The sequence below is a fragment of the Talpa europaea genome, assembly GCF_964194135.1.
Source record: "Talpa europaea genome assembly, chromosome: 1".
Classification (NCBI taxonomy): Eukaryota; Metazoa; Chordata; class Mammalia; order Eulipotyphla; family Talpidae; genus Talpa; species Talpa europaea.
The window spans coordinates 144,135,187-144,161,008 of record NC_140073.1 but is presented as its reverse complement, the minus strand read 5'-3'; the positions used below and the strand labels follow the sequence as shown (position 1 = coordinate 144,161,008).

Genomic DNA, 25,822 nt, shown 5'->3' with positions numbered 1-25,822 from the left:
TCCTACTATCTTCTTCCTCCTTCTTCTTCCATCTAAGCTGGTCTCTCATGACTTCTCAAGCAGGCCAGGCACCCTCCATCTCAGAACCTCTGAAGAAAGAGGTCGTTCTCTCTACTGAGGCTTTTCCATCAGATAGCTACATTGCTCATTCCCTCACCTCCCTTAAGCCTTCGCTCAAATGTCACTGTCTCAGGCCTCCCTGGTGGTGCAAGGGGTTAAGATGCACCCTATGAAGCTATCCGAAGCCTCTGCAGCATGAGTTCGATCCCCAGGCGGCCAGGGAGCAACCCGCACGGCGCAGCAGACCTCTCCTGTCTCGCCCACTGCTCCCCTCAGCAGTGTACTTTGGTCTGCCTATTCTGCTCCCAACTCTGTCTCTGGTGAATCCTCTCACCCCCCCCCTCCTCTGGCCTGTACCCTAGCTCTTGTATACATAAATAAATCAATCTTTAAAAAAAAAAGGTCACCATCTCAGTGAGTCCTATCCTGACCATCCAACACTGCAGTCTGTTTGAACTCGAGGATTCTCCCCCCCCCTTTCCTACATACTCTCTACAACTCTCTTGATTTTTTTCCTACCCCTTCCCTTCCCCAGATTGGAAACACTGTAACAAACAAGTACTCCTTTATCTCCAATGCCCAGAACATAGGTATCTGGAACTAAAAGGGATGCAATAAATATATGAGCTGAAATGAAATCATCTGGATAAGATTATGGTGGTCTCTATAAAAAAGTTATTTTTGCTAAAACATAAAGAGTGGCCAATGAAGATGAGAACTAAATAATATTTCTTATTTAAAATAAAGGCACCAGGGCCTCCCCCGGTGGCACAGCTGTTGAGCTCTGGGTTGCAAAGCTGCCCGCGGCCTCTGCGGCGCTGGTTCAATCCCTGGCTGCTCCCCGGCCACCGGAGGAGGGTCCCACATGGCGCGCAGACCTCTCCTGCCGCCCGCTGCTCCCCTCAGCAGTGTACTTCGGTCCTTCTGCCTGGTCTGATCCCCGCTCTGGCTCTGGTGAATTCTCTCACCCTCCCGCGCTTCTGACTGTGCCCAGTGCTTGTATAAATAAATAAATAAATAAAAATAAATGTTTAAAAAAAAAAAATAAGGCTCTATCCTAAAACAAAACAAAAAAATAAAATAAAATAAAGGCACCATATTTACCTTTAATTACTGAAATAGTTGAAATTTGTTTTAGAAATCCTTTTTGATGGATGGAGAAATCAGGGCTTGGGAAACTTGTCCCAAGCCATCCAGCAAGTCAAGATCTCAGCCTTCTGTTACGTTTGCAGCTGAATTATGATTCTGATGGGGCCTGGCAAACACCTTCCTGGTCATCTGCAGTCTCCACAAATAACTGCTTTCTGAGGACCTAGGCTTTCCTATTAAAACTTCATCCAATATTAAAACTAGTCACTAAGCTTTAGATCTTAAAGCAATCCAATTTGCTTCTGTTGAACCTATTCTTTCCTATTTTAGCCCTACTGTCCTTAATTTGGAAGTAGTGACCACAAACAACTACCTGGGAAGGAGGAAGCTATTTGATACAAATAAGCTCCCAAACCAGGATCTAGGTAAAAAGGGTATCTGTGCTTCCAGCACCAGAGACACTATTGGAGGAGCTGAGCCTTCTAACTCTTTACCCTGTCAGCTCCAAGTAGGGTGAAGCACACCTTTCATGACAAGAGTTTATATAACAGAACTATTACATACATACACATATGTGTGTGTATATATATATACACACTCCCCACCCCCATCCATATGTGGGAATGTAAGCTATGGGCTGGGGAACCCTCCACCATAGGGACCATCTAGAGCTAAATAGGCTCTGTCTCCATCACTGTCCTGGGGCCAAGGCAAGTACCTGCTGGGAGGATTGTAAGGAGTTTCAGAAAGAAGAGGTCTGTCAGAAAGAAGGTGTTTCCCAAAGGTCCAGGAGGCATGTTCCTGGGGTTAAAGGCACATTACTGGAGAAAAGGCCCCAAGATGAACAGAAGGAAGCAATCTTCTCTGGCACCAATAATAATGAAGTTTACTTGTTGATAGCATCCTGAATCTGGGGGGAAGGAAGGAGCTTTATACATAAATCTCTTCAATTTCTCATTCTCCAATCAGTCGAGTTGGCAGTTTCTCGTTCATGTCACTTAAGCTCTCAGTTAAATTGGTGGCTTGTAGAGTAGAAAATGGAAGACTTGGCAAGAGTAGGGCAACCAGGGTTGGAGGCTGGGCCCTGAGAGTTGGGCATCACGTGCTGTGGGTTGGCCTCAGAAGGCGAATGAGTTTCCTGCAGTGTTTGGCAGACGCAGGCCGGGGGCTGCTGTGTGGCAACAACTGATTCCCCAGGGAGAGCAAAGCTAATTTCTCACTGGCACCCAGGGATACCAGCACCTGTTGGAGAGAAAGCAGTAAACAGAACACAACATGCATTAGATGCTCCTTGGGCCCAGCAATTCCCACTCCAGAAAAGGAAGAAAAAGAAAATGGGCTCTTGGGGATTCAAAATAGATTGTGTGAGAAAAATAAAACCTCAGAGGCAAGACCAGAGGTCTTGTTTCATTCTCTCTGGTTACAGACCATGAAACCAAGGCACCAAGGGAGTATGCCTTGTCCCCAGGAAGATGTAAAGGATGCCATGGTGATGGTGAGCCAAAAAGTCTGATTTTCACTCACAGAGGCAGACCAGGGGGTCATAACCTCATCACCACCCAAGAATTTCTTTTATGATTTCCCCACATGGGTTGTCAAAAAATACTATAATGTATGTACTCACTCATATCGCATCAAAATGTCTATTCTGCATGAACCACCCAATGCTGCCATACCAAGCTATTATTTGGAATTTAGCACTATCTTATGTAGATGTATGATTTTCATTGAATGGCTTATACACTGAAAATGGAGCAGGAAGAGAAGAACAAAGCCGTGGTTAAGAGTATGGGCCCCTGGGGCCTCCCTGGTGGTACATGGGGTTAAGCACCATACTATGAACCAATCCTCAGCCTCTGCAGCACGAGTTCGATCCCCAGCTGGCCAGGGAGCAACCCATATGGTGCAGCAGACCTCTTCTGACTCGCCTGCTGCTCCTCTCAGCAGCGTACTTCGCTCAATCTGCCTGTTCTCTTCCCTACTCTGTCTCTGGTGAATCCTCTCACCCCCATGCATCTCTGGCCTGTACTCCAGCTCTTGTATGCATAAATAAATCTTTTTTAATATTTATTTATTTATTTTAGATTTATTTATTTATTTACTTATACAAGCACTGGGTACAGTCAGAAGCGCGGGAGGGTGAGAGAATTCACCAGAGACAGAGCGGGGAGCAGAGCCGGCAGAAGGACCCAAGTACACTGCTGAGGGGAGCAGCAAGCGGCAGGAGAGGTCTGCGCACCATGCAGGACCCTCCTCCGGTGGCCAGGGAGCAGCCGGGGATCGAACTGGTGCCGCAGAGGCCACGGGCAGCCTCGCAACCCAGCGCTCAACCGCTGTGCCACCGGCGAGGCCCAATAAATCTTTTTTTTTAAAAAAAAAAAAAAGAGTATGGGCTCCTATCTCACCAAATGCAAGGGTGCTTTGTCCATAATAAAAATGGCTACATTATGAAACCAAGGCAGGGAAAAAAGAGTGTGGGCTCTGGATTCAAAGTCCAAGTCTATATACTAGCTTTGTAACTTGGATAAGTTATTGAATTCTTTGTGCCTCACTTCCCTCACCTGCACAATGAGCAGCATAATAGCTTAAAAACCAGATAATAGGGCCTCCCCGGTGGCGCAGCGGTTGAGCGCTGGGTTGCGAAGCTGCCCACAGCCTCTGCAGCACCGGTTCGATCCCCAGCCACGGGAGGAGGGTCCCACATGGCGCGCAGACCTCTCCTGCCGCCCGCTGTTCCCCTCAGCAGTGTACTTCGGTCCTTCTGCCTGCTCTGTTCCCCACTCTGGCTCTGGTGAATTCTCTCATCCTCCCGCGCTTCTGACTGTACCCAGTGCTTGTATAAATAAATAAATAAATCTTAAAAAAAAAAAAAACAGATAATAAAGGCAAAGTGGTTAGCATGGTGCTTTTCACCTGGAGAGTACTAAAAAAGTGTTAGTACCTTCACAACCCCCAGAATGAAACCACACTACACCTCAACATCTACTAGACTTCCCTCCCCTAAAGAGTGGATCTTGAGAGTCCAGACTTTCTCAGCCCAGTGGAGTCCTCCTCCAAACCCCTGCCATTCTCTAGCGTTGGAGATGGTATGTAGAAAACACATCTCCAAGACACTGTTCTCAGAGAGGGGTACAGTTTGGGTTTCTTGATGTACCAATTCCTTAAAGACAATTTCACAAAAACCTGTGAGCACCAACTCCCTCACTGTGGTTCCTAAGACCCCTGGGGTGTACCTGATGGAGCCGGGGTTCCTGTTGGAGGCTCCGCAGGGCAATGAGGGCAGCCTCCTTCACACTTGGCTGGGGATCTCCACACGCCATCTCTAGGAGTCGCTGAGGTACTTGGCACTGTAGCAGCTCCTCCCCCAACCCCTCAGACCCCAAGTTGCCCAGAGCTGACGCAGCATTGCGCCGGATACCAGCCTGAGGATCTCCAAGCAGCTGGGTCATGCCGGGTACCGCAGCTGCCAGGGCAGGGCCCAGGGGGCCAGCTTGGTAAGCTGCATTACCCACAGCAAAGCTGGCACTGCGCCGCACAGTGGGGTCCTTGTCCTCAAGCCCCAGCAACAGAAGGCTGAGCAGTCCAGCCTGGCTCTGCAGGGCCCCTCGCAGGGCCACGCTGTGTTGGAGCAAGTGTCCCAGCAGCCCGTAAGTGCGCGCCCGCACATAATTCTCTGGGTGGCCTAGGAGACTGCGCAGGGGTCGATAGGATTCATCGGAGCCAGCCAGGAGCTCTTGGATAAAGGACAAGTGACTGGGAGACAGCATCCGGGCTGTGTGGGCCAGCAGCGAGAGAAGATCAGAAGTCAACAGCGGTTGGTCACCCAGGAGAGCAACTGAGAGGAACGAGAGGATGGCTCTAGGGGAGGCGGCCACTGTGTTCACAAACTGGTTGAGAGAGGTGGGATCAGTGAGGGCTAGGCGTGTGAGCAGACTGATGGGCAGCTCGACGTGTGGCAACTGAAGATGATGGCAGCACACCTGGGAGGAGGAGGGGAGCAGCTAAAGTAGTTCATGGAGAGAGAGACTACACTGCAATTAGATAGCTAGAAGCCAAAATCTGGGAGTGAGAAAAGCCCAGCTATGATGAGAAATACCACAGAAAGCTGGGAGACCTGAGCCATAGCATCCCATGTGAGACCCAATGTGAGGCCCATGGGAACTGGTCCTTTCTACATTCATTCCTTGCTCTGCCAGGACTCTTTCTCTGCCTTCAGCGACCTTAAAGCTAGCAACTGCCAGAGAAGTGATTCCTGGCTGAGGAGCTAAGTGTCCAGAGCCAGATGGATAATCTCCCCGTGGAGATGCAACGGAATCCAGATAAGAGACTGCTGGAGAGAAGGAGTGGCCAGCCCCAGTTGCAACCATAAGCCTCTTTTCAGGTCTGAATGCTTTCTCCACTCCAACTCTAAATCAAACCAGATGCTCCACTCTAACAGGGCCTAGGAGAGCCCCAGAGCTGTACCCAAGTGAATCAGAGTACAGAGGTTGGCCATCTTCCTGACCCACCTTCATGTCCAGGTAGCTTCCCAAGTACCTGCAGTAGGTGGGCTGTGACTTCGGAGTTTGTGAGATCAGCCAAGACACCTACAAGGAGGTTGAAGTCCACATCCAGGGCAAAGGGGAAGCAGAAGAGCTGGCAGACTGAGAGCACCACGACGGGGAGAAACTCAGTCCCATGAGGCCTAAGGAGGGGAGTGTGGAAAGTCACACTCAGTCTTTCCTACCCTTTACCTTCAACCCTCTTCTCAAATTCTCTAGTCTACCTCCCTTTCCCCAATTTCAGCAATCCTATTTCTTGCCTCATAGCTGAAACTGTCAGCTCTTTCCCTCCTACCTTTACCTTCCCACCTCCCAGAAGACCCAGACTCTCTGAATCTTCTGGTTTCCCTCCTTTGGCTCAGACTCACGCCTGGCCCAGCTGATGCAGGAAGCTGGGGGAAAGCAGATGCTTCAGGGTGGACATGAGGATACTTCCATGCTGAGAAAGGTGGCTCAGGCATAACTTGGGTTCCTGGGTAAAGATGGCCATGGCCAGGCTCAGCAGGGCTGCCATGCCTGGAAATAACAAGAATGGGTGTCAGTGGGGTAGGCAAGAGGCACTGAGGTCCCCTGCTTCCACACAGCCCCCAGGACTACCACCTTTTTGGTCCCTCCCCCATCCTTGAGCAGCTCCAGCTTATACTCTGCCATCCTCTCCCTAGGAGGCAGCAGCAGCAATCTGTGGGATAACCCAGTTACAGGCTGCCTCCTCTTGAGGAGGGATTGATACACTGGCCCCACCAAGGAGGCCAGGCTGATGGAAAGATACCTTGGGGTGAGATGAGCGTCCAGTCTGGCTCAGAGCTTTGTAGACTGGATAGAGACAGCTCCTCCTCCTGGGTGGATATCTCCTTGGGCAGCCTCAAAGCCATGGAGAAGCGGTGCCACAGAACAGTCCACATTTCTGAGCTAACCACATCCCTAATCAAGCTACCCTTTGCCTGCTGGAGACAAAATTGAAGGAGGGTGGGTGAGGAAATTGAAGTCAGGAATCGAAGTGTTTTTTTTTTTTTTTACTCTTATCCCTAAACTATAAGGAAAGAGAGTCCCAGAAATAATTGTTTTCCCACCTAGGATTATATGATAGCCTTAGTTCCTGTTCTAACCCCATCATAACCCGCTGATGTCTCAACCCACATGCTAGAACCAGAAAATTCCAGCTTTTCCCTCCACTGAACCCCAAGGGACGCAGCTGAATGAATCCTTTAAAGGGTCCATACTAGCGCAGGTGATCTGCTCTAAGACTGTAGTTTGAAAGGAAAGGCAAGTGTGAGCTGCTTCTTCATTCCTATCATCCAGTGGCTCCCCAGCTTCTTACTGCTTACTTCCCCCATCGTAGGCCGCAACTGTTCCTGGGTGACAAGCTGCAGCAAAAGGATGAGGAGGCCATCGTAGAACCCATAGCCACCTGGTGGAGTCAGCCGAACCTGTCAGAGAGGCAGGAGAAAAACAGATCTCTGAGACAGATGAGGTGTCCCCTCTGTCCCCTCTGTGCACCCAACTCCTGGTCAGGCAGAAAGAGCTCTTCCTTGGCCCGGTGTAGTGGAGAGAGTTCTTCTGGGCTTATGTCTTGGTTCTAGCCTATTCGTTCAATGACCAGTCCTAAAGACACACAGTTCTGGTAGGGTAAGCAGACACAGCAACAATACAGCTTAGGAAGACACTTGCTAGACAAGAGACTGCAGTGGGGACACAGCCGAGAATGCCTAACTCTGATTCCTGGAAGTAGAAAACTGATGGATCGAAAGTTTAAAAGGCAGACAAATGAAAGAGTTAATAAGGAGGGAAAACATTCTAAAAAATCACAGTATATCTAAATGCAGGCAGGTATAAAAGACCATAGTGAATTTTGGAAATGGTAAGTCTTTCCAATAGCTTCCCTGAGTTAGAATAGCAGGATTACAGAGCCCAGAGGTAACAGATGAGCTTTGAGTAGCAGATTAAAATTTGGACTTTATCCCAGAAGCAGTGGGAAGTCACTGAGGACTCACATAAGCTCAATGTGGGCAAGATAATTGGTGTCTTTTATTCACAGCTGTATAATAGTGTCAGAGCCTATAATAGTGTCTGGACTCAATGCCTACTTTTTTTTTTTTTTTTTAACTGGTTCCTCATCTTTTTTTTTTTTTTTTTAAGATTTATTTATTCATACATGCAAGAACCGGGGTACAGATCAGACATGGGAGAGGGTGAGAGGATTCATCAAAGACAGAGCTGGGAACAGAACAGGCAGAGTGACTGGAATCCACTGCTGAGGGGAGCGGCAGGCGAGACAGGAGAGGCCTGCCGCGCCATGTGGGTTTCTCTCTGGCCGGCCAGGATAGAACCTGCACTGCAAAGGCCACAGACACCTTCACAGTGCTGTGCTCAACTGCCTGCACCACCAGGGGAAGCCCTTCAATGCATACTTATGGGCTAAATAATTATTAGTTGAACTAATTTTTTTTTAAATACAGGTAACACTGGTTTACACTGTGTTTTAGAGGTACAGCATCTCCCCCTTCAGGTGTAGTTACTATACTATGCCCACCACCAGAGCACCCCTAGTCCCCTATCACAGTCCACTGTCTATAGCCCTCCCACTCTTCTCTCCTATCCCCTCCGCACCCACCGTAGCCTCAGATTTCTAGGGTTTGTCAGTTTGGCTTTATCTGACCCTTTGTTTTGCTTCCCTATATTCTACATATAAGTGACATAATGACCAGATTTTAGAGAAGCTCACTCTGATGACAATAAAGAGAATGTGCTGGAAAGGAGAGGGCACAGGAGACCCTTTAGTAGGCAAATGCCACAGTCACAGGGGGATGAAGTGCACATAAACCAAGCCAGGTCAGTGATGGTACTAAGGAAGGTAAAGGTCTGAGAGACAACAGCAGGGCAGGACAGAGACCTGGAAGAACCACTTGGATGGGGGAATAAGAAGAGGGAGCAGCCTATGTGACAACCAGGCTTCTGACTTAGGTTCCTGGATGAATGTTAGTGCTGCCATCAATAATGAATGAATGGGGCCTCCCTGGTGGTGCAGTGGTTGAGTGCTGGCTTGCGAAGCTGCCTGAAGCCTCTGCAGCAATGGTTCAATCCCTGGCCGCCAGGGCAGGGGTCCCACATGGCGCGCAGACCTCTCCTGCCGCCCGCTGCTCCCCTCAGCAGTGTACTTCGGTTCTTCTGCCTGTTTTGCTCCCGCTCTGGCTCTGGTGAATTCTTTCACCCTCCCGCGTTTCTGACTGTACCCATTGCTTGTATAAATAAATAAATAAATCTTGGAAAAAAAAAAAAGAATGAATGAATGTTATGCCATCCCTACTGAAACGTCATCCAGTAAAAAGGATAATATTATTACATTTGAGGTGTCCATCTTTTTTTTTTCCCCAAGATTTATTTATTTATTTATACAAGAACCGGGGCACAGGCAGGATGCGTGGGAGGGTGAGAAGATTCACCAGAGACAGAGCAGGGAACAGAATAGTCCGATGTATGAAACACACTGCTGAGGGGAGCAGCAGGCGAGACAGGAGAGGTCAGCCGCGCCATGTGGGACCCTCACCGGTGGCTGGGATCAAACCAGCGCTGCAGAGGCCACAGGCAGCCTCACAGCGTGGCGCTCAACCGCCTGCGCCACCAGAGAGGCCTGAGGCGTCCATCTTTCATGTGTTCTGGGATAACATGCAAAAGTGCTTTATAAATTATAAAGAATTCTACATACATAAGGAATGACAATAATTTGAATACGATTCTATCCCTCTTTTTACAAAATGAGGGAAATATGGACTCCAAAGGAGGAGTACTAAAAAGGAGGTAGGAAGAAGGCCTAAAAAAGGAGAAAGCAGAAAGGAGGCTACATAATCTACTGAACTCCTGAGGCGTTCATAGGATGTCAGCCACCTTTTCCATCTCAGTTAAGGAGAAAATGGAAAAAGTGCAAAATGTTAGAGAAGGAAGAGAAATCAAGCCTTAGGAAGGATCTGAACAAGAACAGCAGAAGATTCTGGAGGAGGGAACTAAAATGGGCAGGGAAATCTTACTCCTCAGATGACTTAGGTCTCTGTCCCTTCTCTCTTTAAAAGTATAGGATTAGGGGCTTCTCTGGTGGCGCAAGGGGTTAAGACGCAACCTATGAATTTATCCACAGCCTGCAGTGTGAGTTTGATCCCTGGCCAGGGAGCAACCCGCATGCCATAGCAGACTCTTCTGACCCGCCCACTGCTCCCCTCAGCAGTGTATTTCAGTCAATCTGCCTGTTCTCTTCCCCACTCTGACTCTGGTGAATCCTCTCACGCCCCACACCTCTGCCCTGTACCCCAGTTCTTGTATGCATAAATAAATCTTAAAAAAAAAAAAAGTATAGCATTAGAGGACCTGACCGGTCTGGTTTAGGAGGGCACTTTATCTGGGAGCAGAAGGGTAGGAAAAGGAATCCTCCTTCATTCCTCAACAACTCCTTAGTTTACTCTAGGTTTGCTGGCATCTCAGGCTTTTCTCCCTCGATCCCTGTTTGACTCAGAGAAAATACGTCTACATCTTCCCTGGTAGACCTCACCTCTGCAGGAGCAGACAGGGCATGTGTGGCTGCAGCGATCCAGTCTGCAGGCTGGAGATCAAGGCTCACCCCGTGCTGACCAAGCTGTCCCAAAAGGCAGGCTGCTGCACTCTGGGAGGGTCAGAGAAGGAATGTCTAAGTCAGAATCATCTTCAGGACAGAGCGGGAGGGTGTATGTCTCTGTCCACAGAGCCTCATTACAGCTGCAGATGGGATGGTGACTCCCCCACTCCCAGAAGCTTGCATGATAGGTGAGAAGAGGAAAAAAGGTGATGGTTGAAAACTCACCACAAGAGAGACAACATGTGAATGGGTGAAGAGGGTAGCGATCTCACTGCCTAGTTTCTCCATTCTGGGGGAAAAAAAAAGAGATACATCCAGGGCTGCAGCAATGTGAAAGGAAGTTAGCAAATGGCCTTCCCTCTCCTTGGGTAGCACTCTCTACACAGGCCACGTGTCCACCTCCAAGGCACAAACTTTGTTGGGGGGATTCAGATCTATTCTTTGTATAGAAACCTCATTTTCTCTATCCTAATCCCTCCTAAATACAGGCTATGGGGTGCCACTCTCCATATTCATAACTGGGTAAAACATTTCAATGAAGAGATTCCACCTTACAACTCACCCAGAAGGCAAATCTTGCAGTCGAAGGACAAGAAGGGAGAGGAGATAGAGCGTCACTTCAGTAGATTCCTCCCGATCTTCTATCTTCACCTACAAAGGAACCTCATATATTAGCGCCATCTCTGAGATGGTGGGGTCTCCATGAGATACCCACCCATGTGGCTGGCCTACCTTGCCCTGGACCAACATCAACAGGGACTCCAATGCCAGGGGCTCTTGGCTTATGAGATGGCAGAGGCGCTCACTGACATGGCAGCAGGAGTAGAGCACCTAAGGGGGCAAGAAGGAGTCCGTTGGTCAGGCAGAGCAGCCCCTGGGCTCCTACATTGGAAGGCTCACTACCAACACAGACTAGTCTCTCCACAGACCTAGCATCCACACTTGTGGTGTATGTGAGATGTCCAGGCCCCTTCTGCTTCCTGCTGTGAGATAGTGAGACAGGGATACTTAATTCTGTAAGGACAGGCTAACAATGGGGCCTTCTGAGTTGAAAAAATTTAAAAGCAGAAAGGGGTTCTCCAAGATGGTCTTGCATCTCTCTCAGGGTCTCTCTCAATCTGGGGGTTAAAAAGAACTCTGGGGGGCCTCCCCTGGTGGCACAGCGGTTAAGCACCAGGCTGCGAAGCTGCCTGTCTGCAGCACCAGTTCGATCCCCAGCCGCCAGCAAGGGTCCTACATGGTGTGACAGACCTCTCCTGCCATGCCCGCTGCTCCCCTCAGCAGTGTATTTTGTCAGTTTGCCTGTTCTGTTCCCTGCTCTGGCTCTGGTGAATTCTCTCACCCTCCCATGCTTCTGACTATACCCAGTGCTTGTATAAATAAATAAATAAATCTTAAAAAAAAAATCTCTGGGGCCTCCCTAATGGCCTAGGGGTTGAGTCTCAATACTGTCACTGCTGTGGCTCAGCTCGATCTCCCACCCGGAAGCTAACCCACATGTGGTGCAGCAGACCTCTCCTGCCTCACCCACTGTTCCCCTCAGCAGTGTACTCAGTGAATCCACCTGTTGTTGTAGTGAGCCTTCCAATCCAGGAGTCCAGGGACTGCATTGTTGTTCCCCACTCCATTTCTGGTGAATACTCGCACACCCGCACCTCTGGCCTACACCCCAGTTCTTCTATGCAAAAAAAAAAAATCCAAAGTGCCAAGAGGTATGGATAGGTAGTACCTTGAGAAGGTGGAGGCACAGGACAGGGTGCTGCAAGCCAGAGATGAGGGACGGCCTTAGATGATTGCTGTCTTCAGTGAGTTGATTTGCCAAATGCCGAGAGATCTACAGGGATATACCTGAAGGCTCAACCCCACACCCATTATTCCAAACAGATATATTCCTCTTATGTCTCCAATTAATCAGGACTCATAACTCCTTGCCAGACACTCTTCCCCAGGTTCACCAGGAACCTCAGACCCCAGTCAAGGGAGACAATGGAGAACCAAATGTCATGGCCTAACTTAGCCCCAGCTCAGGCAGATACAGAAGTACTGCTGGGCAACAGAAAGTAGGAGGTATGAATCCTGAGTTCTTAAGGCATCACTTTAAGCTACCTACCCTACCGTACCCTACCATACAGGCAGTTTGTCAATGAGTTCTCCAGCTAGTCAAGGGCTCTAGAATATTCATGTTCTATAAGTGGCTCAGATCCCAGACTGGAGCATCTGTTTCTGGAAACACAGATTAAGAGCAGGCATACAAGCTTGTTTTTCTGCCTTTCTGAGAAGCTGGGGCCAGCCTTTCCAATGATGGCAACAGGGATGAGAATCTGCAGCACAGACCTGCTCCTTGGCTTCCCAGCAACCAGGCATCCCTACAGGGGCAGTGCATATGGCTGCAAGCACAGAGGAAATGACACCAGGCAGATCCTCACTCTGCTCTCGCAGTGGCTGGCTTACTTGGGGGGCTCCTATGGAGAAAGACAAAGGGCACAGGATGGGTTTGGTTGGTCCTCTCAGGTCTCCATTCATTCTTTCAGTTCACAGTTATGTACTGAACACTCACTAGACACCAGGCACTGCTCTAGGACATGGCAGTAGAAAAAGCAGAATTGGTCCTGTAGGACAAGTAAGTTAGGAGAACCTCGTACCCACCCCCGACTCTGACTTTACCTGGGGGCGTGTGGAAAGGGAGCTGTGGAACTGTCAAGCCATGAAGAAGCCCATCCAACACAGCATGCTGCGTAGTCAGTAGGCTGGAGTAAAAGGCTCTGGAGATGGCCCAGCTGTTCCCATCCATGGCTTCACACAGAACAGTAAAGCACTAGGAGAGGCAGGGGCAGCATTATAATGAGGGCATCAGAAGTGACTGGATTTAGGGTAAGACGCAAGATTCCCAGAGGAGCTGAGAAGAGGATAAAAACTCAGGAGTACGGCTGTCTAATTCTATGTATTCCTCACATAGAAAATGCCTTGTAACTGCCTTCACAGTTCAAGGACAGGAATTTTAGATGTTACTCTATTATAACATGAGCTGTTCCCTAGAGGATGGTTTTCAAAATGTTATCTGTGGATCAGGAGTGTAATTCCTGGAGATTTGTTGGTCTTTCCCAACCTAGTCCTACTGATTCAGAACTTCATGTGATGGGGTATTTCTTCCAACCTTCCCACGCCTCTCGTGGCACAGTGACACAAGAGAAGCGCTAGCCGTAACACGTGTCACTGCTGGCCAATATTTAGGGTAGACTTTAAAAGCTCCCCGACTTGAAAGGTTGAGGGATGTTAAAATAGCTCTCAAACTAGAAGAGACCAGACAGAGGCAGGGATGTAAGCTCTGAGTTCCCAATTGCTAGTTTGGTGGTGACTGGGTTATTATTTACTTCCTTGCACATGTTCATGTTTCTCTCTAGAGATTTGTGTCTTCTGAGATCAGTCTGAACTCAGTTACTTTCTCGATCAATCTTCCATTCTCTGGTCCTTCACCTCCAGAGTCCAGGGGAGAGAACCCACATAATTTACTAGTGGTTCTCAGTATACCACATAGTTTACTAAGACAAACAGGACTAAGAAATACTAGTTGACCTACAAGACTCTTTAAGAAGTAATTTGGGGGCCTCCCCGGTGGCGCAGTGGTTGAGCGCTGGGTTGCGAAGCTGCCTGCGGCCTCTGCGGCGCCGGTTCGATCCCCGGCTGCTCCCCGGCCACCGGAGGAGGGTCCCACATGGTGCGCAGACCTCTCCTGCCGCCCGCTGCTCCCCTCAGCAGTGTACTTCGGTCCTTCTGCCTGTTCTGCTCCCTGCTCTGGCTCTGGTGAATTCTCTCACCCTCCCGCGCTTCTGACTGTACCCAGTGCATGTATCAAACAAACAAACAAACTAAATAAATAAAGCATGCCTCTATTAAAAAAAAAAAAAAAAAAGAAGTAATTTGGCTGACTCCACTCACTCACCTATAGCAATCTAGGGAGGTTGTCTGGTAAACCTTTTCACTAAACACAACATTAGAAAAACTATAGAAAATATCACCAGTTCGTCACCAACAACAGGGAACCGAAACACAGGTATGTTGTTCCAAGGTTGGTGACTTGCTGTTGGGGAGGAAGAAAAAGAGGTATATTCTAGACACCAGCATGCTCAGGATGAAAACTTTTTAGGAATGATGAATTATTGGGCATAAATGATCTTTGGATTGCACTGTAAAAGTCTGTTCAATCATAATGTTAATACTAGAAAACTAATCAGCCTCTTAAGTGAAGTTTAATCTCATAAAACCAAAAAGAAAGAATACTTCTCTTTGTGGTTCCCTGAAATAGGCCACACTGCTTAATGCCTCTGGGCCTTTACACATGCTTATATTTTTGTCTGGAGTGTTCACCCTACTTTCCTACCTCATCTACCTGACAAACTTCTATGCATTCTTCAAATCCTATCAGGGATGATCTTCAAGATTTCTTCTATGACTCTCAAATTAACATTAATCTTATCTTCTGCAGTGGCGCTTCTGTACTTTATAGGAAGCTCTAATGGCTTTTTATATTCTTGTCCTTCATCACTTTACATCTCCCCAAGTAGAGAAACTATCCTTGCTCCCTTGAAGTTGGTCACCAACTCATGTGTCATAGGGCACATAGTAGGCATTCAACAAATGTTTGTTGTATTACCTTGATACAACTCTTCATGGTCATAAGAAAGGTGATGGGGGTACACTGGCAAAGACAGGAGAGACAAATCTGCATGTAGGCATGGATTACCGTAAGGCTGTCCCTCCGCAAAGTCTGCTCAGAGTCATCTGGCTGAGCCAGCAGTTTTCCCAACTGGTCCAGAAAGAGGTTGGCAGCCTCCTGAAATACTTGTAAGCTGGAAAAAAAATAAGCCTGTGGTTTCGTCTCAACTCTCAACTAAAAAACCCTGGATGTAGTTAATGAATCAGTTTCAGGCAGGCAAGACAATCTCTGCAAAGGAACACCTCATAATGCTCCGTCCCCTCTCCCCAAAAGACATGCAGTTTCACACACATATCGCCGAGACCCTTCTCTGCCATATTCTTGAGGTTATTTACTTCTTGACCCTTCCATTTAGGTCATGGTGACTGCTGACTCTTAGAACCTTAAAGTCTTGAGGGGAAAATCTAAAGATGTCTCAGGATTCTTAATAGGACTAGCTGGACTCTGAGGGCTCAGTCGACTGATTCCTAAACCTATCACAGATCACTGTTTCTCCTTCCTTAGCCTCTTCCTAATGGGAAGGGGAAGTGAAGGGGTTAGAAACTGAAGTCATACTGGCCATAAGAGCAAAACTTCCTCTCAGCCCACCTGTCACTTGTTTGGTTCCTTTCCAGATTGAAGGTGCAGGCAAAGTAGGCCTGAATCGCAGCCATCAAGTCCCGTACGAAGGTCCCATACCAGCATTGCTGCCAAGGAAGAGGACAGAGGGTCAGGGATGTGTAGGGGATAGAGGTAAAGACTAGAAAAAGCAATTAAAAAAAAAAAAAAAAAGAAAAGGCATGCACATCTTCAGTCAGGTTCCCCAAACAGAAAGGGTCGGGAAGGAAAGCATTTGTACAGAGAGAGAAGATTTAGATTAATAAAGTGTCATCCAGTGGGCTGTAAATAGCCTGATATTGTGTCTTTTTTCGCTTAAACAACGTATTGGAGTTAAGGAGGTCCTGCTTTTCAAATAAGTTCAAATTCTTTCCTGAATCACTTTAAAACACTCATCAGCAGAATGCAGCTTTCTAGCTGCCTGAAACTAAGCCCCACTAAACATTGCTCTGTTCTGTCCTCCCAGCTCAGCTGCAGCAGCATACGGCATAGAGGAGTAAAGGCTTGGCCCCAAACTCGAGTTTCAATCTGTTCTACTTATCGTCTCCATGACCAGTTACAAGTTAGTACCTGTGTATGAGTTATCTCTGAATTTCAGTGCCCTGCTCTGTAAAAGTGGGTCAATAAAGCCTGGGATTTAACATTTCAAAGCATAGTGCTCTAAATAGTGGAAAACTGCACATTAAAATCTGGATTTCTAGCTTCTCCGGGAAATTAATGGTCTGGCAACACTGGGCTCATATTCCTCGTGCTAACAATGGGCGGGAGCTGAGATGAGGGTTTCCTGTTTGGACTGGACAGGTGGTCTCCAATTTATCATATTTCCCCATAATAGTGCCACACAAGTCATTTCACTGACTCACATTATCTGTCTGCCCCAGAAGACATCAGACTTTGTGATTCATGATCTACTAACTAGAAAGACAAGAGGAGAAGGCAGCTGGAAGAGAAGTCCAAGAAGAAACTCCTACACTTCTTCAGCGGTGCCCCAGGGTTTACCTGCTGGACACTGCTGCTCTCCTGGCTGTGTCTGAGTAGGCTGAGCAGCAGCCCTGGAAGCCCTGCCTCACGGCAGAAGGAATACAAAAGAACAGAGTCACTGCAGCTGGACAGAAGACTGCTCAGGACCCGGAGTGCAGGAAGGATACGGGAAGCACCCTCCAGAATGCCTTTCAGGATCTGAGTGACAAGGGGGAAAGAGGCAGTAATCAGTATAATCAGAGGTAAAATCAGAGTCATCAAGTATCCCCAGGGAATAGGTAAAACAGGCCAAATGTTCTCATTCCTTCTTGGGCAGAGTCTAAAGCCCAGGGAAGATGAACAGGGAATAAGGAAACGATGCCAGGGATGAGGAATACAGATCATCAGGTCCCCTGACATGTAACAGCCAAGACGAAGGGAGAGGGAGAGGGTCCCCCTCTCTCCAGGTGACATCAGACCCAGTTCCTATCCTCCACCAATTAACTAAAATGTTATCCCCTAGAAAAGAATCTCATTCTTCTCATTCATAGGTCTGCATTACAAAATATTGTATGCTTACTTATTACATACACGCTTTTAATTTCATCAACAAAAAAATCTGTGGAAATATGTTTTCTGTCATTATAGAAATACTATAATAACTTCCAATTTTTGCCTCTTGTTCACAATACCCAAAATGTTTACCAGAAAAACAGGTTTTGGATCATGTGGTTAATGGATCAGTTCTGAGCAGACAGGACCCCTCCTTAAGATGGATACTTTTCCCTTCAAGAAGAGACACCTCCAGGCCTGCTCTTTCAGTGTTACTAAAACCTCACTGAGTTAAACAGATGGACTGAAAGAGAACTAGAAAGAGACAACTTTGTTTCTCCTTTTGCTGTTTTTAATGACTCTTCTGTGAAAATAGACTCAGAACTCTTCCACAACATCAGTCTGCCCATTACCTGCCCTCCAGCATCGAGCAGCTGAGCCTGGATGCGCTGGCAGAAGTCAGGGTTGCACAGGAGGGTGAGAGGGGCTTTCAGCTGGATAGGCACAGGCTCGGTGGTTTCTAGCAAGTGTTGCCACTCATCATCACTGTCTGGCTCCTGAGGTAAGGAGGCAAGAGAGGTCAGGAGGAGTGTGTGGGGCTCAAGGGCAGTAGCTTCCAACTTGGGAATCATGAAGTAACCAAAGCCAGTGTATTTGGCACAAATGTGTTTTTTTAGCCACCAGTTTAAAAAAGTATAGTTGACAGTATTCAAAAGGTCTTGAACTCTTTTGGAAAATATTGGCCCATGTGCATGAAGAGATTATCTAGAAAGAGGTTCATTGCAGTGTGGTTTATGATTTTAAAAAATGAAAACATCAAAAAACATGTCAGCAATGGAATAATAAACTACAGCATATCCATATCAGGAAGACTGCGGTAATGAAGACATACTACTTATGTTGTATTCCTGCCCAAAATTGTATCAAATCATGAGGAACATCAATTTCAGGAACATTCTGTGAAATAACTGGCCTGTGGCCGCCCTCAACTCTGTCAGTCATGAAAGATAAAGACAGACTAGGAACTGTCCCAGGTCAAATAGGTCAAATAAGGTATAACAACTCCCACAATGAGCAACGCTGGGATGCATCATAGACCAGAAAAATGAATCTTTTTTTGCTATAAAAAAACATTACTGGGCCTCCCTGGTGGCGCAAGGGGTTAAGCACAGCACTATGAAGCAATCTGCAGCCTCTGCAGCATGAGTTCGATCCCCAGGCAGCCAGGGAGCAACCCACATGGCGCGGCAGACCTCTCCTGACTCACCCGCTGTTCCCCTCAGCAGTGTACTTTTTTCAATCTGCCTGTTCTGTTCCCCACTCTGTTCTGATGAATTCTCTCACAGCCCCCCAACTCTAGCCTGCACCCCAGCTCTTGTATGCATAAATAAATAAATCTTTAAAAAAAAATTACTGGAGCAACTGGCAAAATCTGAATATGGAACATAGGCTAAGTAAGAGAATTTTATCAATGTGAAATTTCTGACTTCTAAAACTGTACTGTGTTTGTGCAAGTGAATGAACCGTGTTCATAGCAAATATACATTAAAGTAATTAGAAAAATGACATGTCCATATACATATAGAGAGAGTGAAACACAAAGTAAATGTGGCAGAATTTTAACAATTGGTGAATTTGCATGAAAGAACATATAGGAATTCTTTGTGTAGTATACTGACAACGATACTTTAAGCTTGAGATTATTTCAAATAAAAAGTTAAAACCCTAAAAAAACCCCACAAGTGCCTGAGGTAGAACTACATGTTCAGTCGTAAAAAGTTCTCTAAAACAGACCACGGCAGGGAGGGGGGGGGGTGCCTCCCTGGTGGCACAAGGGGTTAAGCATAGCACTGTGAAGCTGTTGGCAGCCGCTGAGTTCAATCCCCAGCAGCTAGAAAGCTACCCACATGGCATAGCAGACCTCTCCTGTCTCGTCCGCTGCTCTTCTCAGCAGTGTATTTCAGTCAGTCTGCCTGTTCTGTTCCCCACTCTGTCTCTGGTGAATCCTCTCACCCCCCCACATCTCTGGCCTATACCCCAGTTCTGGTATGCATAAATATGCATAAATCTTTTTAAAAAATAAATAAAACAGATCACATGGTAAGAAAGGCAGGATGCAAAATGAGACATATGTAATAAACTCAATAATGTAATAACAGCTAATCCACATATTTCTGCAAGTGTATACACATATATGTAAACATTTGGAAGAGACAGACTAAACAAACAACAGTAGATAACTCTGAGACAGGTAAGGCTCAAGAAGGACTTTCATTTTTACCTATGTGCTCCAATTTTTGATAGTTACATGTTTAAATCCATGCAATTAAAATTTATAAACTAAGTAAGAAAGTATTTTTAACACAACAGGAAATCAGGCTGGGAGTGCTGGGAATCACTGTTAGAGAAAACATTTACTCAGACCAAAATCCCATGGCAGGAACAAGATCAAGGTCAAGGTCCCATGGCAAGAACTAGGGCTCACCTCATTTTCTATGTCTACCGCATCCATGCTCTGCTGGCCCGCTACCTCTGGCCTTAACTCTGGGAACGTTCGTTCACAATCCTGGGTGATCCGGTTTTCCCTACCAGAGAAAATGATGAATAGGATGAGTTCTACCTGTGAGGCTTTAGGGTTCATTAATTTGTCCCTCCCATTGGGGTCCAGAAAAGAGGAATGGAGAACAAGCCATGGATTGAGGAGATCTCCTTCTAGGATTTGACAGGGATATGATATGTTGACCACTACACACTTATCTGCAACTGTCCTCTCACTTTGGATCTTATTCTTAAGTTTGCCTTCACAGTTTTCACCCGTGTTTCTCAATTCAAATCATCTTTCCTTGGGCATAGGAATGATTCTTTCACTTTTAACTACTGTATAACTAAATCATAGAGAAAAGTATGCTCCCACTTTTCCTGATGGGCCAGGAAAGTATCTGGAATTAGAATTCAAGAACCCAGGACTCAGATTCCAAGGATCCTGTCTATATTTAGGCAGTGGCTGTTGATAGGAACCATCACGTATTTGCTTTGGCCAGAGCCAAAGATCTGCAGCTACCTCATCCTATAAACTCCTAATTATACCCTCCTCACCGAGGTGTGGGAGGGGCCTCTCCAGCCCCCCAGTCAGCCCAGCTGCTCTTCATTTCTGAAGCCAAGATCCCAGCCAAGAGGCCTGTTTCCTGAGAAGTGGTCTTTAGTCTGGACAGAGGTACTGTACCAGAAGTCACCTTGTTGATCATTTCTTCCTGATCAACTGCAGGTCCTGTGTTTTGGTGTTTCTGTAGAAAGTGGGCAGGAGACACTGAATCAGAACCATTTGGCTGCCACAGGCAGTGTGAACCCTAGAAAGTCACCCACCTTCTATGACTCCCCTACTTACTAACTAGCCCAGTCATGTCACATATTTCTGTCTGCCCCACACACCTTCTGCTTGGCCTCTTCAGCCATGCGCTTACAGGCTTGTCGTAAGAAACGAGATCGACTGCCCTTAGGGGCCAGCTGATGAGCCTGTTGGTCCTTTAGGACCTGAAGTTCTGGAGGCAGGCGACTGGTGAATGGGGTACCCAAATCTGGGCCAGCTGGTTCTGTTACTACTGCCAGGAGGGAAGAGAGGGAAGACATGTTCACACTGGAGCTTTACCACTATGGCCATTTAGCCAGAGCAACTTCAGTATCTCCAGGCTTCTGTGGAATGAGACCATTTTGACAAAGTGACAAAGAGGGAGGCGGGTAGAAAGAGAAGTGATAAAGATTAGGCAAAAAGCTAGGAAGAAAGTTCAAACTGGTGGAGTAAAGGTGGCGTGTTGGATCCAGATGTTGGGGAAAGATGGGATATATGAGGGAGAATACTGGGGAAATACAGGATCCCTGGGAATCCTAATGACTTACTGGTGACACGACCAGCAATAAAGGGGTGATGTAAGAGGTCTGGCCAGGACAGACGCTGCCGGGAGTCCTTGGTGAGAAGTCCTTGCAGAAAGTTCTGTGGAGAGAAGAAATACCCCATCAGTCTTCACTTCCTCTCTGACCTACCAGCAGAACTGGCAAACCAAGACTCCTAAGCTCATGCTTAGAGCAGCCTGGGTAGGTCTTGATCATACCATCTCTAACCCTACTCTTAGGCTTCTTTTCCCTGGCTGAAGTGAACGGACATCACTACCTCACCTCTTGGGGAGGCCCAATTCCTGACCATGAATACTTCAAAATCCCAGAAGTAAAAACAGAAACCTCAATGTCACCAACTTTGGGAAGAAGTGAGGAAAATATGGGAGAAAGAGAAGACTGGCAACTTCACAATCATCCTCAGAAAGCAAACTTAAGAAGGAGTCCCAAACTGCTTACTCTGCCCTCCCTTCGACTGTAGTTTGTTTGCAGGTGGTAGAAACAGCTGTGTTTATGGTTAAAAGCATACTACAACTTTGCTCAGCTCCGTATTAATTCAATAACTGCAAAGTCCTGCCCTACACCTGGGAAAGAATTTTGGAAAAGGGAAGAAGGGCAGAGGGAAAAAGGCTTCTGGTGCAGAAGCAATCTCCCTTTCTATATTGAAGTCAGAGTAAAGATGTGCGTGGGAGCACACAAAAACAAATATTTCAGCAAGACTTCAGATGCCTAGAGGGTTAGGGACACTGACTCTGAAAAGGGTACATGTTATGAGCTACCCTAGGGAAAATCCTCAATTGTGCATGAAACAGGAATAGTAAGTATGAGCAGATTATGACCACTGTTCTAAAATAAAATGAGTAGCTTACCTGGGCTCTGCTGAAGCTACCAGCCTGTCTGCCCTAAAGGAGAATGACTATCCGAGGTATGTCACTTACTTAGGTTCCTACTGTTTAGGTTCTTTTCAATAATTACTTGAACCAAGTAGGTTGGGAGAAACTTGTCCCTTTTAACCCTAGATAAAGAGAAGTTATAACAAAATTTCGCTCTAGTAGAAGGTTGTAGTTAAATTCCACTGAAGGCCCAAACCTTGCCCTAGATAAAAAATGAACAGGGTGTCTGCTGAGACTTAGCTGCAATGAGCAGGCACCAACCACATCTATCATCTGCCCCTAATGGCTGAACTAATCCCACTAGTTCAGGCCATTTGGATGTCTTCTTTCAGGAAGAGGAAAATTGTGTGGGTAAGTCTAGATATCAACTGGACACTGCATCTGCTAGGAAATAAGTAGAATAGTGGGTATGTGAAACGATCAATATCTGTCCCTCGTATGTCGAAATTACCTTTCTAGTGTGATAATATACAGGCCCAATGAGGGGCTGCCCAAGTTTCGAAGACATTAGAACACCCTCCAGAACAAGCTCCTATAACTTTGCTCAGCTCCATATTAATTCAGTAACTACAAAGTCCTGCCCTATACCTGGAAAAGAATTTTGGAAAAGGGAAGAAGGGTAGAGGGAAACAGGTTTCTGGTGCAGCAGCAATCTCCCTTTCTATATTGATTACCTTGAAGCAAGGACTAATGGTGGGGGGCCAGCGCACAGGGTCCTTGAGGATAAGGTTGACCAGCTGAAAGATGCTCGTGGTATAGAAGGGAGGGGTGCCTATGGCCAGTTCATACAGGATGCAACCCACAGACCAGAGGTCCGCAGTGTGGTCATACGGTCGCTCTTCCACCAGCTCTGGAGACATATAGAGTGGTGTGCCTTTGATGGATGTTAGCACCATCGTGTTGGTGCTCATAGCCCGGGCAAATCTGCAGATGACAGAATGAAATGGAAAGAGAGAAAATAATCCATGAAAACTAGACTCGGTCACTATTACCTATCATTGTGTGAGGTATCCCAAACCAAATAAAGCACCTTCCAAAAGACCCATCACCTCCCAGTCTCCAGCTCAGGTTCTAAAATGAGGCCCACAGAAGTCAAAGGCAGGGTCTAAGAGTCCTTGTAGAATGAGAAGCAGAGACAGAAGGTCAGGCTCCTCACCCAAAGTCACAGAGTTTGATGCCACCACCTTTGGCAAGAAGGATATTCTGAGGTTTCATGTCTCGGTGGAGGATGCGGTGGGAATGTAGATAGTATAGGGCTGATACCAACTGGGCAGCAATGGCCTGAACCTAGAGGTCAAACAGTCAGATGGAAAAGACGAAGGGAAGGGCAGGGAAAGGACCTGTTGACAAGTCCCAAGACTCTTCCCTAGATGTCTCTGCTGAAGATCTTCTTTACCCTCCCTTTCTTCTCAAGTCTTACACAACACCTTCTTTAGAACTTACTCCCCTTCTCATTCTTTCTTTCCTTTGTTAACCCATTCATTCAAATAAGGTCTTACCAGCTGTGGGCAACTTATCTGTGTCTCTCAGATTCAGCATCTATAAAGTGATAATAATGATACCACCTACCTCACTGTGGAGATTAAGTCAGTTAAAGCACATAAAGTTATGTAATTCTCAGAATGGTGCCTGGCACTTAGTATGTATGCAACGTATAGCTCTTCTCAAAAGAAAGAGCCAGACACCAAACAAGTATCATGACATAAATAATGGGAGCTCAGAAGATAAGTCTTATGGGAGGTTTACTTGCTAGAGTACAGAGAAATCCCTAGAATGAGCATGGCCAAAAAATGTGCTCAAATCCCACATAATCCCTGTGTCATGGAAACAAGTCCTGACATAACCACAACCCTTATTTCTTCCCGCCTTCTCTGGTACTACCACATTGGCCTAGTAACAACAAAATTAATAGCTAAATACTTTGTGTTGGGCACTCTTTCAAACACTTTATGTGACTTAACTGATCTTTCTTCACAATAGCCTTGTGAGGTAGACATTATCTCTACAACTGAGGAAGCTTAAGCATCAAGTGGTTAAATTGCCCAAAGGATCCAGCCATTAAATGACAGAGTTGCGTTTTGTACTCAGAAATTTTGGTTTCAATGTTTGCATACTTTACTATCACACCACAGCATCTCTATATCCACCTAGACTTTTAGGTTTTTCTCAGGAGTCTTCAAAATAGAGACTCTCAATGCCCTCACTTCTACCTACCAATCTTTACTGAGAAGAGAAGCCAGGGGCAGGGAGAAATTTGAGCCAGGAAGCATACCTGATCTTCAGGAAGTTTTCCATCATCTTCCAGGATCTGAAAGAGCTCTCCCTCAGCATAGTCTGTCACTACCACCACCTGTAGGGAATAGGCAATGACATGGATAGCCCGAGCTTTATGCAGTCTGAAGTTGGGAGATTCCTGGGACCCATGTGTTTGAAGGGAGGTGGCCCCAAACTGTTAAAGCACACCTCTTTGTCAGTCTCAAAGCTGTCGAGCATATGCACAATGTTGGGATGCCGCAGACCCCGCATGATTTCAATCTCTCGTTGCAGATTCTTCAGCTCCTTCTCTGAGCGTCCCAATTTTGGAATGAACTTCAGAGCCACTACCTGTCAGTGAGTGCTAAGAGTCAAAGCTTAACCACACTATTGAAAAGGACTAGAACTTCAACATTAACCTCAGCGTTCCACAACCTGGACTTCAAATTGTTTGAGTAATTCTCACGATAACTGTTCCCACTACCTTCCCCCATGGTACCCCAGCCTTACCCAGGCTTGCCCTATCTCTTGCCTCAGGAGAAAATAGCATCTGCCAGACAGATCCCTTTAGTGGATTCTGGGAGAGGTGCTCTGATCTGGGTTGAAAAAACTCAAGATTTATGGGGAAGATTATATGGGAAAGAAGAAAAAATGATAGGGAAGTATAGCGTTCAGGGGATTTACTGCTTTCTGCATGGTGCATCAGAGATTAATAATAATAATTTGTTATATGCTAGATGTCAGGCATTAAATGCAACATCATTTAATCCTCAAACTTTATCAAATACTGTTCTTATTCCCATTCAACAGATGAGGAAACTAAAACACTGAGAACTTAAGTAACTTGTCTATAACTCTAAGGCTAGAAAGTCATGGGATTAGAATCTGAATTCAATTAATCCAACTTCAGGGCTCACGCTCCTAAGAAACATGAAGCAATCAATGCCTTAGGATTGCTTGTTATTAATGCTTCCCATATGGTCCCATTTTCTACTAGAATTGGGAGTGCAAATCCCACTCAAGAAATAACCCTCTTTGTTCACCACCTGAGCACTGTATTTTCGTCGACCCTTGTACACCCTCCCAAAAGAGCCTTCTCCAATCATCTCCAATACGTGGTACTTTTCCATGACAGAGGTTTCGGGATCCCTCAGAAGGAAGAAGGTAGCGAAGGGCTACAGCTTCAGGGACAGTTCCAAACATCTGGGAGGCCTGGTTCGGGCAGGGGGAAAAAGTTAATATTAATCATCTTGCCTTTTTCTCATAATAACCCAGGCCACAAAAACATGGTAGGATGGAGTGGATGAAAAGATAAAATCTTGGAGTAAACAGAACGCCTCTTGCAGGTCTTCCCCCCGCCCAAATTCGCACCCACTGGACCCGTGTCCCCCTCCCTGCTCCCCGCCCCCCCCCCCCCCGCCCCAGCCACCCAACCTCTGCCGCATCCACCCAGCCTCGCCCCTCGACCCCGCCCCCTCCACCCAGCCTCGCCCACCCGACCCCGCCCCTCCCAGCCTCCCCCAAGTTCCTGCCACTGCCAACCTCCTCGACACCCCAGCGCAGACCCGCTGCGGGCGCAAATCGCAGACCGCAACCCTTCTCTCGCCCCCAGCCTAGGAGCTTCAAGCTCCTCAGGCCGAGGGACGCCAGCCCAGCCTTCAACCCCGCCCCCTCT

General features: G+C 46.9%; 1 protein-coding gene across 5 annotated transcripts; it reads right to left on the bottom strand.

Moving 5' to 3' along the window:
• Positions 1 to 2,247: 2,247 nt before the first annotated feature.
• STK36 (serine/threonine kinase 36) lies at positions 2,248 to 25,277 on the bottom strand (the record flags this gene model as incomplete). 5 transcript variants are annotated; one of them, XM_084231349.1, is made up of 26 exons in its annotated part: positions 2,248 to 2,391; positions 4,383 to 5,129; positions 5,686 to 5,833; positions 6,059 to 6,206; positions 6,460 to 6,634; positions 7,016 to 7,117; positions 10,228 to 10,338; positions 10,516 to 10,579; positions 10,853 to 10,941; positions 11,023 to 11,121; positions 12,020 to 12,124; positions 12,625 to 12,752; positions 12,955 to 13,105; positions 15,032 to 15,137; positions 15,593 to 15,690; positions 16,601 to 16,780; positions 17,527 to 17,670; positions 19,599 to 19,698; positions 20,210 to 20,397; positions 20,543 to 20,712; positions 21,008 to 21,101; positions 22,569 to 22,818; positions 23,051 to 23,181; positions 24,167 to 24,244; positions 24,358 to 24,498; positions 25,194 to 25,277. In XM_084231349.1, the coding sequence occupies 26 exons, from the start codon at positions 25,275 to 25,277 to the stop codon at positions 2,248 to 2,250; spliced, it is 3,975 nt and encodes a 1,324-aa protein (XP_084087475.1). The 5 variants fall into 5 exon arrangements, with proteins under 5 accessions (XP_084087475.1, XP_084087476.1, XP_084087477.1 ...); XM_084231350.1 differs by having other exon boundaries at positions 6,460 to 6,631; positions 7,037 to 7,117; XM_084231351.1 differs by having other exon boundaries at positions 6,460 to 6,631; positions 7,043 to 7,117.
• Between the last annotated feature and the right edge of the window lie 545 nt (positions 25,278 to 25,822).